This window comes from Protopterus annectens, chromosome 13.part0, assembly GCF_019279795.1.
Source record: "Protopterus annectens isolate FY-2018-M chromosome 13.part0, PAN1.0, whole genome shotgun sequence".
Taxonomy (NCBI): domain Eukaryota; kingdom Metazoa; phylum Chordata; order Ceratodontiformes; family Protopteridae; genus Protopterus; species Protopterus annectens.
Window position 1 is genome coordinate 766,452,413 of NC_056747.1, and position 17,102 is coordinate 766,469,514.

At 37.2% G+C, this 17,102-nt stretch overlaps 1 protein-coding gene across 4 annotated transcripts in view; it reads left to right on the forward strand.

Moving 5' to 3' along the window:
• EFCAB5 (EF-hand calcium binding domain 5) overlaps positions 1-17,102 on the forward strand; it is a 1,692,224-nt gene that overhangs the window by 1,592,834 nt on the left and 82,288 nt on the right. For all 4 annotated transcript variants that reach the window (XM_044054470.1, XM_044054473.1, XM_044054471.1 and 1 more), the window contains one exon: positions 6,957-7,186. In XM_044054470.1, the coding sequence (XP_043910405.1) occupies positions 6,957-7,186 (230 nt within the window). The remainder of the gene's footprint in view (positions 1-6,956; positions 7,187-17,102) is intronic.

Consider the following 17,102-nt stretch of genomic DNA (forward strand, 5'->3'; position numbering starts at 1 on the left):
TATGTAAATGTTTTGTGAATATGTAAACAGTTTGTAAATAATGTGTTCTTTGTATAAATAAAGGACCCTTATTATTTTTGATAGGTGCCATGTGATTTTTAGATTCACCTGTACTACCACCATCTCAAGTAGATGGGGCCTCTGTTTAACATCTCATCCAAAGGATAGGATAGATGATGCTCATTCAGCACTAAGTACTACAAACAATTAATCTTGCTATTTTAATCAACATATTCACACATAACTGCAGTTCTCATTATAAACAGTTGGCTGTAAGGTCATGTATATGTGCAAAATTCTAATCGGTGCAATCATTTTGAAACAAGTACTACTTTATGGATTCTCTCTGATGGATTCATCAGATTATTCTTGCATAATTATAATTTTGGAAATGAGAAATGGTCATGTTAATGATTTTAAAACTGGCATCTGATTAGAAAATGTCTGAAATCATCGGGAAAATCTTGAGTGTAGGTGCCACTCACTTTGCATATCAGTTGGTCACTATATCATTGTCAGTTTCATCAAAATATTTACATAACTATAGCTGTCAACATAAAATATTATTTTATGAATGGACTAGAAAGTAATGCCAATCATAATTGTTGCTCTTGTGTGTAGACACAAACTGGCCTACTTGTATCCTGTTACACTTTTAGAACAAAGTGCCTAGTATCCATAGTTAATCTGTATGGAAGTTCCAACTGCGACATAGTGTTACATATAGTGAATCTCTCTAAAATAAGTCTGAATTAAGATTTTAAAGTAAACAGTAATAGAGTAGATAAACCAGAGTGAAGACCACCACGATAAATAGACCATATTCTCATTCTTTCATTAAAAAAAAAATTAAAATTCAAATAAACAGTTGAATACCCCTCATCTTAATATGCATAACCATATCTGAGAATCAATAATATGGTTTTATTATTTGGATGCTAAACAAATACAAGAAAAAAATTCACATCCAATTAAAATGAACCATTTACAAAGGTTTGGTGTTACAGGCCATTGCTTGTTTAATACCCACCCAACTAGTCATAGTCTTTCTGTTATGCAAAAAATGTCCATATAAGAAAAAGAAATGCTTAAATAAAAGTTCAGCATAGTGTGCATGTATATGTCCTTAGCATCCCCTTCCAGATTCTTCACCCATAGAGTTCATATCCTCTGAAGTATCTTGACCATAAACTCAGAATATTAAATACATGCAATGCACATCTCAATGTTGATAATCTCTATTTTTGACTACACTCATCCACTGTATTCTGGGCCTCTCGAATGTCATAAGCTCATTATTAAAAAAAAATGTAAACAGTGTTTAAAGAAGCAGAGCAGTAGGGACTCCATCTCAATGGCAAACACCTTAGTTTTTACAATGAACTCCCAGAACAGGCAGCTACATCCAGAACACCATTCATATTTATTGTAAGATCCATTTATTTAAAAAAAATCACGAAAGTGAATCACTAAGGGAAAACAGTGTATTTTCCCATCTCGTGTTCCCAAAAGATAACTGGAAAACTTGCCCTCTTGCTTCTTCCTTACTATGCACATCACATTTCCCCTCTACATCCAGAGAGTTTAATTTCATATTAGGTAGCATAGATACCTTTATGCAACATCCCTCACTGTCATGAAATCCATGGCTAATTAAGAAGCCATAAACATCTACATATCCTTTGGGGGGAAAAACACCTCAAGCACACTAGAAAATAACAGTTTATACTCAATCTTGTTTCTATGACACTCTTTAATGGCCTCTGTAAACTGTGATCTTTGCAAAAAGGTAATTTCCAAAAACATATGATCCACATAAACTGGAGGACCCTCAATTGTATACTTATTCCCAGTCTGTCAATTTTTAATATTTTTTTATAGCAAATACAAGATTGCACAAAAAACAGTCTAGGCTTCTCAGTAGTCTATTCAGTAGCAATCAGTAACACACAACTTTCTCTGTTCTCAAAGATCTCATGGAAGAGTAGTCTATAAAGCCTGTTTAGCTTTCACAAGTTCTGTACAGACTAAGCCTACCTCACCTTCCAGTGCTCTAATCAGTCTAATTTTTTCTACAAGCCTTGCATCTATATCTATGTCTAATCTATATATATATATATATAATCTATATATATATATATATATATATATATGTGTGTGTGTGTATATATACATACACACACACATATATTTGTGAGCAAAAAAGTACCACGTATCCACCATGCCAAGAAAGTAAGCAGCTATTTTATTCCAAAATAAAACGATGCAGAGTAGGTGAGCACTTTCAGGTGTAACACCCTTCTTCAGATCTATATAAGAGAATAAATAACTTGCTTTATATACAAAATGTTAATCAATAAAATTTGCACATTTTCGCACTTTAAAATATCATGCAAATTCATTAAAACAATATATCACGTATCTACAGTCAGTCTTCAGTATCCCTACCAATGGTCAGAGCCTACTAGTTAAAGAGGCCAATCATTGTCTGCTTTGTTCTCCATTCAACCAACCACATTTGGCAACTCTAATCAGTGATTTGCATGCATATCTTAGAATGCTTGCATCTGTTAAAAATCTATTTTTTGTACTTAACCGTTTACAACTTGCTACATACATAACTATAATTACTTCTTTTTTGCCAATATTAATTCAAAACTAACTATTAACCTTACTTATTGCATGTAGATACTTAGGCTATTTCGCCCTATGGATAGTATCTATCATGAAAGTATCTATTTCTTTTTATCCAATCATGAACGTCATAATACTTTGTGTATCAGTGTATAAGCCTAACAAAAATGAATTTTTGATTGGTGTTCATTTTTTCCGATGAAAAATCTTGTTCTGATGGCCGTGCCTTTAGAGGGCTGTGGATCATCTTTTGTTCTCATTAAATTTTTACAGTAGTCCATTAAAATATATGAGCACTTTTATGTATACTAAATTAAAACAATAGAGTGCATACATGATTGTATATGATACAACTCTATTTGCGCCGTATTTCTAAGTCAGGCTCACTATTTTTACTATGCCTGATGGGGCGCATACATAATTATATCGGATAAAATTCTACTTCCACTGTATTCCTAAAGCAGGCTCACCATATTTACTATGCTTACTGAGGGCATGTAACTTCTTAGTTAAACATAAATACCTTAATTATATGCATTTAATTGATTACTTATTTAGTTTTATATAATAGTAATTATACATAAAGTATTCTTAGTGGGCTTATACAAGCATTAAAAAACAGAATATAAATCTTTTCTTATCTTTATTCTGATCCGTTCCTAGTATCCAGCACTTCCGTGTTGGGCGGCATTGGCCAAGATTGTTAAATGGCCATTACCATTGGTATGTTTATAACCAGTGAGAGTTGGATATTACTGTTATAAGCCAATAAAAGATAAATAATTACCTCTAGCTCTGAATTACTTACAAACCTAAATGGATATAAGAATCTTAAACTTTATAAGTGTATGCCGTAAAATACTATCTAAACCAAAGATATGTAGTGTTATACCCGAAAGTGCTCAGCTACTCTGCATCGTTTTATTTTGGAATAATAAACAGCTGCTTACTTTCTTGGCATGGTGGATACGTGGTATTTTTTGCTTGCAAACACAAACTTTTTTAGTACCACATTCCTTTGGCAGTCGACTGGTGCATTCTTTGGATATATATATATATATATATATATATATATATATATATATATATATATATATATATGTATGTATGTGTTTGGATTTACTTTATAATCCTGAAATACCGAATCTCAGAATTTTCGGGACCATAAAGCCGAAAGCTCTAAATACCAAAATCCCAAAAGCGCGAATTTTGAAATTGCGAATCCTACATTAACCAGACACCACACACATACACAAACACACACACACACACCTCCCCCCCACACACAAATACACAAACCTACACTACATACAAGCAGGGGGGGCAAGCCACCCTGCACCCCCCATACCCCCCAACTTAAATATACTAACTCCAGGGTCGCACTACACAGACAAACACATGAAAACACCACCACACACCTACATTACCCTTACGCACACACATCACAGTCACAGCACACACTGAGACACACTAAAGCTCCTAACCAACACCCTTAAACATACATACTTACCTGAACTTCCATTCAAACACCGCAACACCAGAAGCACTACTTCAACATCTTTTGGTATTTCAGAATTTCGAGATTATAAAGTGTTCCTCTATATAGATATATATATATATATATATATATATATATATATATATATATATATATATATATATATATGGGTCTAGGACTATTCACTGAAAGCACATTTCACTGAAACACATTTGACTGTGCACAATTCACTGAAAGCTCAATTCACTGAAAATACAATTCACTGAAACACATTTCACTGAAAGGTATATATGGCCTTTTCCCCATTGGAGTGCGACCCTGGAGTTAGAATATATAGTAAGGGGATGTGTGGGGGGTGTAGCCCCCCACCTATTTTAAATATTTTGAACTGTACACATGGGTACATGCAATTTCAATAAATTACTCTTTCCTAAACTTAATATATATCCAGATTATGTGGGGGGCGGTGCCCCCCACACCCATCCTTACTATATATGCTCACTCCAGGGTCACACTTCAGTGGGGAAAAGGTCATATATAACTTTCAGTGAATTGTGTTTTCAGTGAATTGTGCTTTCAGTGATTTGTGCACAGTCATTTGACTTTCAGTGAAATGTGCTTTCAGTGGATAGTCCTAGACCCATATTTATATATATATATATATATATATATATATATATATATATATATATAAAACATAGCTGCCCTTGTAGGCCATTTTAAGAGTAGCCAAGTTCCCGTTTATGTGCTTGAATTAACCTATCCATTTTGGTTAGAGACTGTCCTTACCCTTTCCATAGTCAATAATTATATCATAATTAATTCTCCACATTAACCAGTTGTTGCTCAAGGTACACAATTTGCCTATAAATCTGAACTGCTTTGATCTGAATTTCACAGCTCCTTTGTTGTAAATAGAATTGTATTATTATTCTCAAAAATTCAGAAATGTTATTTTTGAAATATTTGATTGTCTTGCATAACTCAATAATGTACTGGAAAGTTGTTCTGATCCATACATGACAACATCTAAAGCAATTCCTGCTTGTATGTACTTCATCTCAATTCATTTGAACTATATGTATCATATGTTAGGTTATAAGACATGTATATACTTTTTTCCATTTCTTCTTCTTTGTATGGATTTGAACTGTTTATACAGTACAACACTTTCTATGTACTCTGTTTTTTTGTTTGAAATACATGATTTTGTCTGTTCTTAATATCTTCTGTTTGGCCCAGATCGTGGCTGAAAAGGATCCTCGGCAAACCAACCTACCCAGTTAACAAATGAAAAATAAATAAAATGCCCAGGCAGGGTACCATCCATGCAATCAATTGTTCTCTCCATATCTTCTTCAATTATCATTGCTTCTGGAGGAGAAGCTGTGGTGGGATGAAGGGGGCTGCTGGCCTGGATGCAAGGTGTTTTGAGATGCAGTCGGCAGATGCCTGTCAGTCATTATAGCAGTGCCAGCATTCAGAAATGAATATTAATAATGCTTTTGTGGTCATGGCTGAAGCACTATACTTATTGTGTGTGGTATAACTGATATAACTATAAGCTGTATGTAGAAAGCCACTTGCTACATACAAGTGGTTAACTAAAGTTTTAAAAGGAGAGATTTTTTTTTGGCCCTCAATTACAAGAGGAACTTTTTGTTTCTCAAGTACAGTGGCCCTTTTTTTCTCCTCAACCTAAACTGGGGAAGGTCAGATCAGTAACAGCCAAGGCTGTGGCCAGCTATATCTCTGATCTCCTCTTCCATTTTTCACAAAATGTGTAGGCACACATGTACCATGACAGTTAACTAAAAAAAAGCTTAATCATTCTTGATTCATTTAACTGGGATTAAGTATGCAGTGTCAGTGGCTCAACAAGGTAGCACCCTTACTTTTGATAAGTTAGAAGACTGTGGGTTCTTTTTCCATAGGTTAGAAGACTGTGCTTTGACTCATTTCCAGAAAAAAAAACTAACCCTGCAGTACATCATGAGGCGAGGAATAATGCTTTCCTGAATGTGCTGTCTTCAGATGAGATATTAACCTGCGATCCCAGCTACCTGAATTGAGGTGACTCAGGTGGATGTAAATGATCCTATGGCACTTACTGAAAAGAGTATGAAAATTTCCTGGATGCCATGGCCAAATTTTACCATCTCAGGTCTCCCCTGAAAATATGCAACATGCCTAGTGAGACTAACCTGCTTACCAAACTGTAAATAAATAAATAAAATACACCAATTAACACTGTTGGAGTGACTGAAAGAGACATGTGACCTGTTGAAACACAAGACGATGACCCCAACAAATATCAATCATAAAAGCGAGAGATTTCTATAAGTAATATTTTATTCTGTTTATGTGTTGTGATATAAAAATTAAATTGATTTGTTTTCTTTAAAATTCAAGATGAAGCTCATCCTTTGCGGATAGGAGCACAATATAAGAATGCCTTATAGGTAATTATGCAAGTAACATTCCTTACACATTTCATAAATCTAACCATTTCTCCAGAAACAGGCATTTATATAGAGGGAGCAAAATATTAGATTAAAACCTGTTTTAACATACACAGGAGTTTTTGTTGCTTTAGTAAAACAACAGAATTCTATATATGTCATGAAAATTTTACTAAGTTATAAGTTGTGTAGCATCAATGATTCCAAGAAAACTGCTTATTACCCCATTTGGAGTCACATTTCCAAGTTTGAGACCCACTGCTGTACATATTTTAAATTGTTAATTGCAGCATTAGTTACTGAAGGATACATTTTACTTCCCATTTCCTAAAATCTTGTTTCTGTCCTTACCGCCTTCATAGAAATGGAACATACCAATGAAGAGAAGCGTGTAGATATTCTCTTTCACCGCTTCATGCTGCAAGACCTGAGAGAATGTGTAATAAAACTGGATCAGAAATCTTTTGCTGAGCTCAGGAGCTACAAGGAGCCCCCAACCATGGTACACAATATTCTGAAAGGAGTCTTGCTACTGTTTAATCCTGAATGGGCTGAGACAGAGGAAATTGAGAGTTGGAGTCAATGCAAACTGGTAACTATTTCTATTTATGGATCATTGCTTCTTTGTGTTTGATATAAACGGAAACTAGAATGAAGAAATTATGTATTACATAGCATTTACAAAACATGTTAAAAGATGAGATTTTTTTGTAGTCTCAGGTCTTGAAAATAAAACTTGCATGCATAATATACACATCAGCTAAGAGAAGATGCTAGTCTCCCCAGTGTTTGCAGCTCAGCTGGCATTCTGCAGCTACCCCTCAACCCCGCGGTTTTATTCTTTAATGCTTTCCAGGCTCTCTTAAAATGTGTATATTTTATTCGTTACCTGCCACTGTGGTAGCCATTCCTTGATCCACCACCATTTTATAAAGCAATACTTTCTTGGGTCTGGGTTAATCATATCTCCAAAATTTGTATCTGGTACCCCTTCCTACTTTTCCCATTGTTTTTTTAACAATGTGTATATACTGGTGGAGTAGCAGGGTAACAAGTTTTTTACAAAAAAATGTATTTATTTTTTTATAGGTTATTTATATGTAATTTGCATATTGTATAGATACATATACTAAATAGGCAATGTGGTTATAGTTACATATTTTATTATACAGCTTTGAATGCAACCAGTTTTAGTAAATGTATTTAGTACTAGATTTTTTTGCAGTAGCAATGATGATGTTTCTTTAAATGTGTAACAAGCAATCAGGAAGGTAGTGCATGGGAATGTTAAGCACTGTAGTTAAGGGATGAAAGTTTCTGACTAATAGTATCATCTGAGGAAGCAGTCTTTGTAACTGTGGAAGTGCTTAAATTTGGATTCCATTAAAGATGTTTTACTTTAATAACTGCTGGCCATCATTTTATTCTGCTCCATTTTATGCCTTTCCTGATAATTATAAAAATACATGTAATAAATATTTATAATAAAACATTTAGTAAAATAAATTCATTGATATTGCATTTTTTTTTTTTTACCAAAACAGGTTTAAGACTATCTGCGATATCCACACATGGTTCACAGTCTGCTTGTAATCTTAAGATCCAGTTGTATTCACTAGTTTCAAAAATATTATTAACCTCGCCCCCTCAGATTCTGTTATATATAACATCCCTAGCTTGAAATTTAAACTCATGGTCAAAACCAAATTCACTGCTAAACATTAATAATATGATGAAACACGTCTACATATTTCAGACCTGTGTTCAATAATATGGTCTTTTAGCCTATGGGTACATTTACCTACATAAAAAGCAGGACATTTTAAGCAAGTTGCTAAGTACATTGTATTTGTGGTATTACAAGTAACATAACAAACAAAAGAGTATTCTTTTTTTAGTTTTAGGATATTTAAAAATGTTGCCAGTAGCAATATAGCTACAGAAACTGCAGTTATAACAAGGATACATTCGATTTTTACTCACTATTGTGGTTATTATTAAATTCAGGTCTTTGTAACATAGTCTCTGTTTTAGATTTGGATGCTTTCTATATGCAGAGCCTGGTTTATCACAGAGTAAGTGCTTCATTTCCAGTACAGCTCCTAAGATATTCCAATTCTTAGAAATAATCTTTCTCACATCATTAGTTCTCCTACTATATGTTGTCTTAAGAAACGTGAAGGTGGCTTTGGAGAAATGTTTTACGGTGGTTTCCCTAATGGGGGGTGGGGATGGGATGTGGATGTCTAGGGTGATTAGCTTGTGGATGGATCTGACCAACGAGGAATTGACCTCTGGTGTGGAACACCGGTTGCCCATATTAGTAATGACCAGGTCTAGGATATTGCTGCCCCTGGTGGGGATGTGGATAAGTTGATCCAAGGTGTTGGAATTTATGAATTCCAGAAAACGTTGAGCAAAAGAGTTGGTACATGAGTAGTTTTCCCAGTTAATGGTGGGGTAGTTGAAATCGGCCATTAGGTTGTACCCTAATATTTTCCAGTGTATCAAGAAATGAGGAGTGGGAATCCTGTGGCATGTTGGGGGATCTGTAGCAAGCTACAATTTGGATTGCGGTCTTGCCCAAAGTTAGTTGCACTTGGATAATCTCGGATGCATTATGCTGAGCAACTAGCCTGGAGGTGTAGATATCCTTAATGAATATGGACACACCTCCGCCTTTAGTGTTTCGGTCCAGATTAGGTGGCCAAAAGGTGTGGTGCTTGGTTCTCTCAGACGTTATTGAAACTTCAAGGAAACGTTACAGTCAGCAAGCCTTTGAGTCCGAGTCCAAGTCCAAGTGGAAACAGTTGTTGATGGTTTGTTTCTAGCTGATCCATACTTACCTTTGCCATGTTTTCAGAATGGGCCTCAGTTGTTTTATATATATATATATATATATATATATATATGTGTATATATATATATATATATATATATATATATATATATATATATATATAGATATATGGGTTTACTACTAAATATTGAAATTTCACAATCCTGAGACTGTGAAAACAGAGGACCACAATCTCGAGATTGCGGAATCCCAAGCTAAAACAAAAAAAAAAAAGTAAAACACAAAACCAACTATTTTAATGTTTAGGCAAGCCCCTCTGCACCTCACACCACCTGCAATTTAAATATATCAACTCCGAGATTGCACTACAGTGGAGTGAATGGCAAAGTTCCCGTTCCGCACTGTACGGCAAACTCCATTCATTATTTTCGAGATTCCGGTCATCGGTATTCAGAGTCTCGGGATTGTGGAATTTCTGTATTATGTAATGAACCTATATAGATATATATATATATATATATATATATATATATATATATATATATATATATATATTTGTACATATATACACATGTTCGCTATTTCTGCCATTATAATCTTGGAGAGAGCAAGATTCTGACCCTGCAGTAGCTGTCAAACAGCTCCTTAAAGGAGTAGTGTACCTCTGTCTTCCTTTGAGGAACCTCCTCCCACCATCTGAACTTCTTGCTTAATTTGCTTGTCCTACAATGTGATTTGCTAGCTTAGTGGCACTGATGTTTGTTTTGGCTATCAGCTCTGCTTCCAGCATCTCAAAGTTTCAGGCCCTCATGTTTAGGAAATTATACCTGTTTTTTTTTTTTTCAGGTGGATCTGTATCCCTTAAAAAATAAACCCAAATTCCCCTTTAAAGTGGTTTCTGAGTTGTCCCCAAATCAGTCCACTTAACTCTATTCTTTCTTTGCCAAGGGAGAACACAGAGGGCAGCGAGTCCATTTCTCTTGAGTTTGGTGCATGACTGTCTTTTATTCCCCAGGGGAGAAGGGCTTACATTTACCAAACAAATTTGTTGTAAGTTGTTTGCCAGCTGTACCATCTTTTTCCATGAGGTTGCTAACCATCCATAAGAAAATGTGGATGTTAAAGCCTAGTGCAGTAGGGGAGTGTTTGCCTCCAGTGGTTGCTTCAAGAATGTTTACAAAGTGGATGTTTGCACAACAGCCATGTATTGTTCAATACATGCCTTCACCAACCATCACTTTTTTATCTCTAGTCCCTGGTTTTACAGCAAGGGTTTAGCCAGAAATCTACATTTTGTTTTTATACATCAAGCAGTTTTCCCTATCACTCCCCTATCTTTTAAAAAATCAACTCCATTCTCAAAATGCTACCTATATACATTTAACAAAGTTACACATTATTTTTGATTAATACCATAAAGTAACACATTCTTTTTTGACTAATATCACTTATAAATATAAAAAGACTACTGTATTTTGAAAAGTATATTTCTGTTGCATAAGCACATTTTGTATAGCTGTATATATATATATATATATATATATATATATATATATATATATATATATATATATGTATTTCTATTGCATAAGCACATTTTGTATAGCTGTATATAGCAGATACTAATTTAGACAGTTCTAAACATTCTCTGCTCTGAGATTCATAAAGTTTATAAGAGATGCTCAGAAAAAAAATGCGCTCAACTGAGTACATTGAGTATGCCTAGCTACACCCATGTGTTATGGTACTTAAGAATTCATTATTCAGAAATTAGTTCCTGTGTTGCTCTTTAGCTCCGTCTGTTGTGGTTACTCTTTATGATTCAGTCCAGCCACCAGTCCCGTCAAGAAGGATATAGCAGGTATGATCTTACTGTATCAACTTGTCCATGAAAGGACTGTCCTTGATAGGTCATGAATTCCTTAGTTGTTCTGTATATTATTTGCTAGTAGTGTAGGTGTCAAATCTTCTTTATTTTATGATTTGCAGGAAGGAAGGATGTTTGCTGATGGCTGTGGATGAACTAGTGGTACCAGGGATTGTCATGCTTACAAAGTTTATGCATGATACCACACACATACTAGCACTAGATAACATAGCCCGCACACACAGTCACAGGATCTCAGTAGAAGAGTTTGCAGATGTCTGTTAGAAAGGATATTTGGACCCATCAAGGGAAGCTGTGTCATAGACAAACTAACAAGGCGAATATATATGTGTGTGTGTGTGTGTGTGTGTGTGTGTGTGTGTGTGTGTGTGTGTGTGTGTGTGTGTGTGTGTGTGTGTGTGTGTCATTTCTGATATATGTTACATCTGATTTTATAGCTCTCCAGCTGCAGGAGTTGACAGGACCTATGGGACAGGTAGTAAGATCACTCACAAGGAATTCCTCTTTTTGAGTTCAAGACCAGCCAACTCAGAGCTAAGGGTCCAAGAATTCCAAAGTTGCTGTTTGCTGTGATCTTTTTTTTAAATTCTTGTTGCGCTGTTTGACACCCCACCACTGGACCAGTAATCAAGGAGCCTCAATCCTCACCACTGGCAACATTGGGGGATGTACACTGGGAGGATGGCAAGTACACACACAATATTTCCAGATGCATCAAGTGCAATTTCCCTTAAGACCACACAGAGACCACAGTCAGTCTGGGACTGGTTTCTGCCTCTTTCCAGATCCCCATTAAAACTCCCCACTGGCACAGCTATAGAGCTGAGTCCTTAACCAGGGTTCCAAGTCAATTTCTCCAACACTCTATCTGTCCAACCACTACTTCATTTTCCTTGCCCAAGTAGCTGACGCACACACTCTTAAAGATTTGTTTTACACAAACATGCCTGGGAAAGGCTGGCACAGGTTTGCTAGCTGTGCCCCCTTCTGCCTAAACTATAAGGTAGTTACCACTGCCACCAGAACCCCTTATCAGCTACTTTAAGGCCCTTAACAAAGGGTGTTGAATCTTACTGTGTAATGTTACTATTAATACAAATGGTAGTTTGACAAAGAGCAAGGCTGTAAGGAGTGGCCCACAGTGTCACCAAATAAATATGCAGTACTCTAAGAACTTAAAATATCTCTACACAGATCAGCCACAACAAAAGGTTTAAATGTATTTAATAATAAATAAAAGAACAAGACAATACTAAATATATGTTTGCAGTGATGTCAGAGTTAAAAATCACAGGAAATATTTAAAACAAAGAACATTTCAGGACACTCTCAAAGAAAAATATCTAAGCTAAGCTTTTCTATATTTCTGACTATATCTAAGAAAATTACTATACCCTAGTTAACTTACTTAATAGCAGGAAAAATGTGTGGTGAATAAATGATCTAGCTGATGTTGTCAGGTCAAAGACAGAATACAGAATGCTGTCTCTGTCTCTCAGAGAGTCCCCAAATTAATACCTCAGATATTACTGCTGGGATAACTTGCAGACTGACATCATTGCTTGTCATCTGACTCCTAGTTCCCAGCTCGAAACAACCATTGGTGGAAACTGGTAGCATTTAGCATCTACCTGTGAAAATACTTGGACAAGGGCTTTTCCCCAGATCTTTTGGCATATGGTAGAAGTCATAAAACAATTTACATTCTTCCACATTTAAAGACAATACAGAAATCTCCCTAGAATGGACATTGTATCTGTTACTGCACTGAAACTGAAAGATGACATTGTTTTATGGCCTGGCCATAAAGTAATTTAATTTCAGTTATTTTTCTGAAATTACCTCATGTATTCCAGTTTCCATTGATTGCAGCCTTAGTCACAGCTGCATCATAGACCAGCATCCTGGAGGACAACCAGACTGGCTTTGGGGATGTACAACTCTCAGAAAATGGACAGTTCACCCTTTCCACAGAGGACTTAAAAATCCATCTGGAGTTAGAGACTTGAACTGGGGGACAAACGGTTGGAACTAGAATCAGCAGAGAGACTGAGACATCTGGAAGCTGAATAAAATGAGAGGCAGAGGCAGTATGAAAAGGAGATGCTGACTGTTTGTCAGTGTCATGGAGGTAATAGGGAATGGAGTAACCAAACCACAGAAGCAACAAAGGTCGATACATTTCTTCCACAATTTACAGAGGGTAGTAATTGTGATTGTTTTATTCATATATTTAAAAGGGTTTGTAAACCATATAATGTTGACCAAGGGCTCTGTGTACAGTTCCTAAACCCATTACTCCATGGTAAAGCTGTAACTGCTGTTTCTAAATTGTTTGATACTGATTACTTAAGTTATAATACTATGAATTTTTTTTTTATTAGAGTGCTTTAAGTTAACACCTGAAGCTTATAGAAAATGTTTTTTGAGCATAGATGCAAGGCAGATGAAAGTGTGTGTGAATATATTGCTGAGTTAAGCACTTATTTTCATAGATGGGTGAGTGGGTGTCAGGTCACCACTTTTGAAGGGCTGGGAGACCTTTTGGTGAGGGAACAAGCCCTTAGCACGTTTCCTGAGGACATGAGAATCTGGTTAGCAGATAGGGAATGTAATACTGCAGATGAGTTGGGGAAAAGGGAAACCTATACCTAGCAAGCAGAGCATTACTGCACAGGAAAGGGATGCCTAGTGCTGTTCATGGGTCTAAGGGAACCCATGGTGGCAGCCTAAACTGCCGCATCCAAGTACACCAGTAGCAGGGGAAGCCACTAGTTCAGGTACATGGCCAGGATCAAGGGTTAAATGTTTTAAATGCAACCAGTGGGGCCATGTAGCATGTAGATGTCCACAGAGGCAAGGTTGGGAACAAAAGGTGGGAGAACCAGTAAATGGGAATGACAGAATTCCAGCGGCAAGTTGTCTGGAGATAACAAGGGTACCAAACTACCACAAGAAGGTAATAGATGGAAACTTGGAAATGGGGCACCGCTAAGAGAGCAACAGCCTTTGACCTAACCATTGTGAAGCCTGCAATGGTTAAAGAGGAGCACTACTTGCTTGGGCAGTCTACTCCAGTCAGAGCTTTAGCAGGGAACCCATTCCAAATACCTTTAGCTGGGGTTCACCTTGACTGGGAGGTTGGAAAAGGAAACAAGCAAGTAGGTGTGTTTGAGGATATCCCTGCAGATGTCCTGACAGGGAATGATTCTGCTAATGCAGTACCTTATGTGCATGCAGTTACAATCAGTCAGGCTTGGAGACTAGCATGTGGGTCTTGTAGCCCGGTGGGGGGGCCCAGACAGACTGCACACTTGAAGCCAGGACTGGTGAGGTGGTTACTTCAGGGAGGGAGCTACCCTGTAGTAGTGAGACTGAAGGTGAGCCACAGGTGCTGGTGGGTACTGATGTTCCCTTGGACAAAGAGAATGCAAGAGAGAGGTGAGTAGTAGTAGTACCCAGGCTGACAGTGAGGCACCGCTGTCAGGGAATACCAGACTTCCTGTGAAAGAGGAGCTGGGAAGGGTTACAAAGAGAGAATTGAGACAGGCTCAGTTCTCAGACCCTACATTACAAGGCCTGAGGGAAGTAGCCAGTAAGTCACCTGATTGTCAAGGAAAAGGGGAATCTGTATACTGGGACAAAGGGTTACTGTATAGAGAGTGGATCCCTGAGGGAGGGCTAGAAGGAGAGAGAATACAGCAGTTGATAGTGTCCAGAGCCTACCATCTGGCACTTCTAGCCATAGCCCATGACATTCCCTGTGCAGTTCATATAGGGATAAAGTGTACAAAGAGACATATTATACAGAAGTTTTATTTGGCCTGGGATTTCCAGAGATGTAACAAGGTACTGCAGGACCTGTGAGCAGTGCCAAACAGTAGGCAAGGCAGGAGACAAGGTCAAGGCTCCTTTGATGCCTTTGCCTATGATTTAGGAGCCATTTCAGAGTGTAGCTATGACTATTGTGGAGCCTCTGAGTACCCGAAGTTCTACAGGGAAGAAGTATATCCTAGTGATAGTAGATTATGCTGCCAGATACCCTGAGGCAGTGGCTCTGTACGCCATCAAGGCAGAAAAGGTGGAAAATGATTTGTTAGAGATTTTCAGCAAGGTATGTTTCCCAAAAGAAATACTGACTGATGATAAAGACCACTCCCTACCATCCCCAGACTAATGGTCTGGTCTGGTGGAGAGATTAAACTATCCTAAAGACCATGCTACGGACATTTGCAGACCAGTTTAAGAGGTAGTAGGATGAATATTTGCCCCATTTGTTTGCTTACAGAGAGGTGCCCTAGGACTCCACAGGTTTTTCACCCTTTGAGTTGCTGTATGGGCATAAGGTGAGGAGACCTATAGATTTTATTTGTGATGAGTGGGAGGGTGAGCATCAGTCCCACAAGGAGTCTGTTGTGGCATATTATTAATACTCAGAACAAGGCTCGGGGAACTTGGGCTTGGCCTAGGAGAACCTAGCAGAAGCCCAACAGCAGAAAAAGGTCTGGTATGACAGGAGTGCTAGAGTTAGAGAGTATGCTGTAGGACAGTAGGTTATGGTTCTCATTCCTGTCAGGCACAACAAGCTGCAGGCAGCTTGGGAGGGACCCTTCAATGTTGTAAGGAAGGTGATAGAACTGCTAGGCAGGAGGCACTGGCACAAATGGACCATGTGAACATCATGATACCTTACCATGGTAGGGAGGCCTTGGTGCCAAGTATTTACAATAAAAGGCAAGAGGAGTCTGAAGGGATTTATGGCTACAGGGAGCCAGCCAGTAAAATCTCATATTACTGTGGTGGAGCCTAGGATTGCAGGCATATGATATGACAGTGCAGCACTGTACTGGGGTCAGCAATGCCAAGACAGCTGGGATCTCAAGACAAGGGAATATGGTAATGTATTCCCAGATAGGCTCAGCCCTCTCAAGAAATGTTTCTCAAGGGTCACTTGAAAAACTACCTTGAGTCTTCTGGGGGGAAGAAATGTGACAAAGAAGGTACTGCCAGCACAGCTAGCTGGAATTTTGTAAATATATGTATGTCGTTTGTGAATATTAACATGATTTCTATAGAAGTGTAACAAAAGGGGATACTGCCAGCACATATATCTGGAAGTTTGTAAATAATTATTTGTCATTGGTGAATATCAAAATGACTTTTTTAGATGCTTGTGTTACAAATGTATTAGAACTGCATGTCAAATAAGATGGTTTATACAGACATGTATGCTGAAGACATATTTTGTAGAGTGCTTGTGCTTGAAATGTGTCCAGAGTGTACCCTACTGGGAAAGAACAGAAGTGTATATGCACCATTGTAACTATTTAAATGTATGTTTTGACAGTGGAAACTGGAATACAGCAGGTTAACTTCAGAAAAATAATTGAAATTAAATTACTTTATGGCCAGGCCATAAAAAGATGCTGTCTTTCAGTTTCAGTGCAGCAATGGACACAATGTCCATACTAGGGAGATTTCTGTATTGTCTTTAAATGTGGAGGAATGTAAATTATTTTATGACTTCCACCATCTGAGGAAAAGTCCTTGTCCATGTATTTTCACAGGTAGATGCTAAATGCTACCATCTGCTATCAATGGTTGTTTTGAGCCTAGGAACTAGGAGTCAGATGACAAGCAATGATGTAATTCTGCAAATTATCCCAGCAGTAATATTTGAGATATTAATTTGAAAACTCCCAGAGAGAGAGAGACAGCATTCTGTATTCTCTTTGACCTGACAACATCAGCTAAAAAATCCATTCACACACATTTGCCTTGCTCTTAAATAAGTCAACTAGTGTATATTAATTCTGTTAG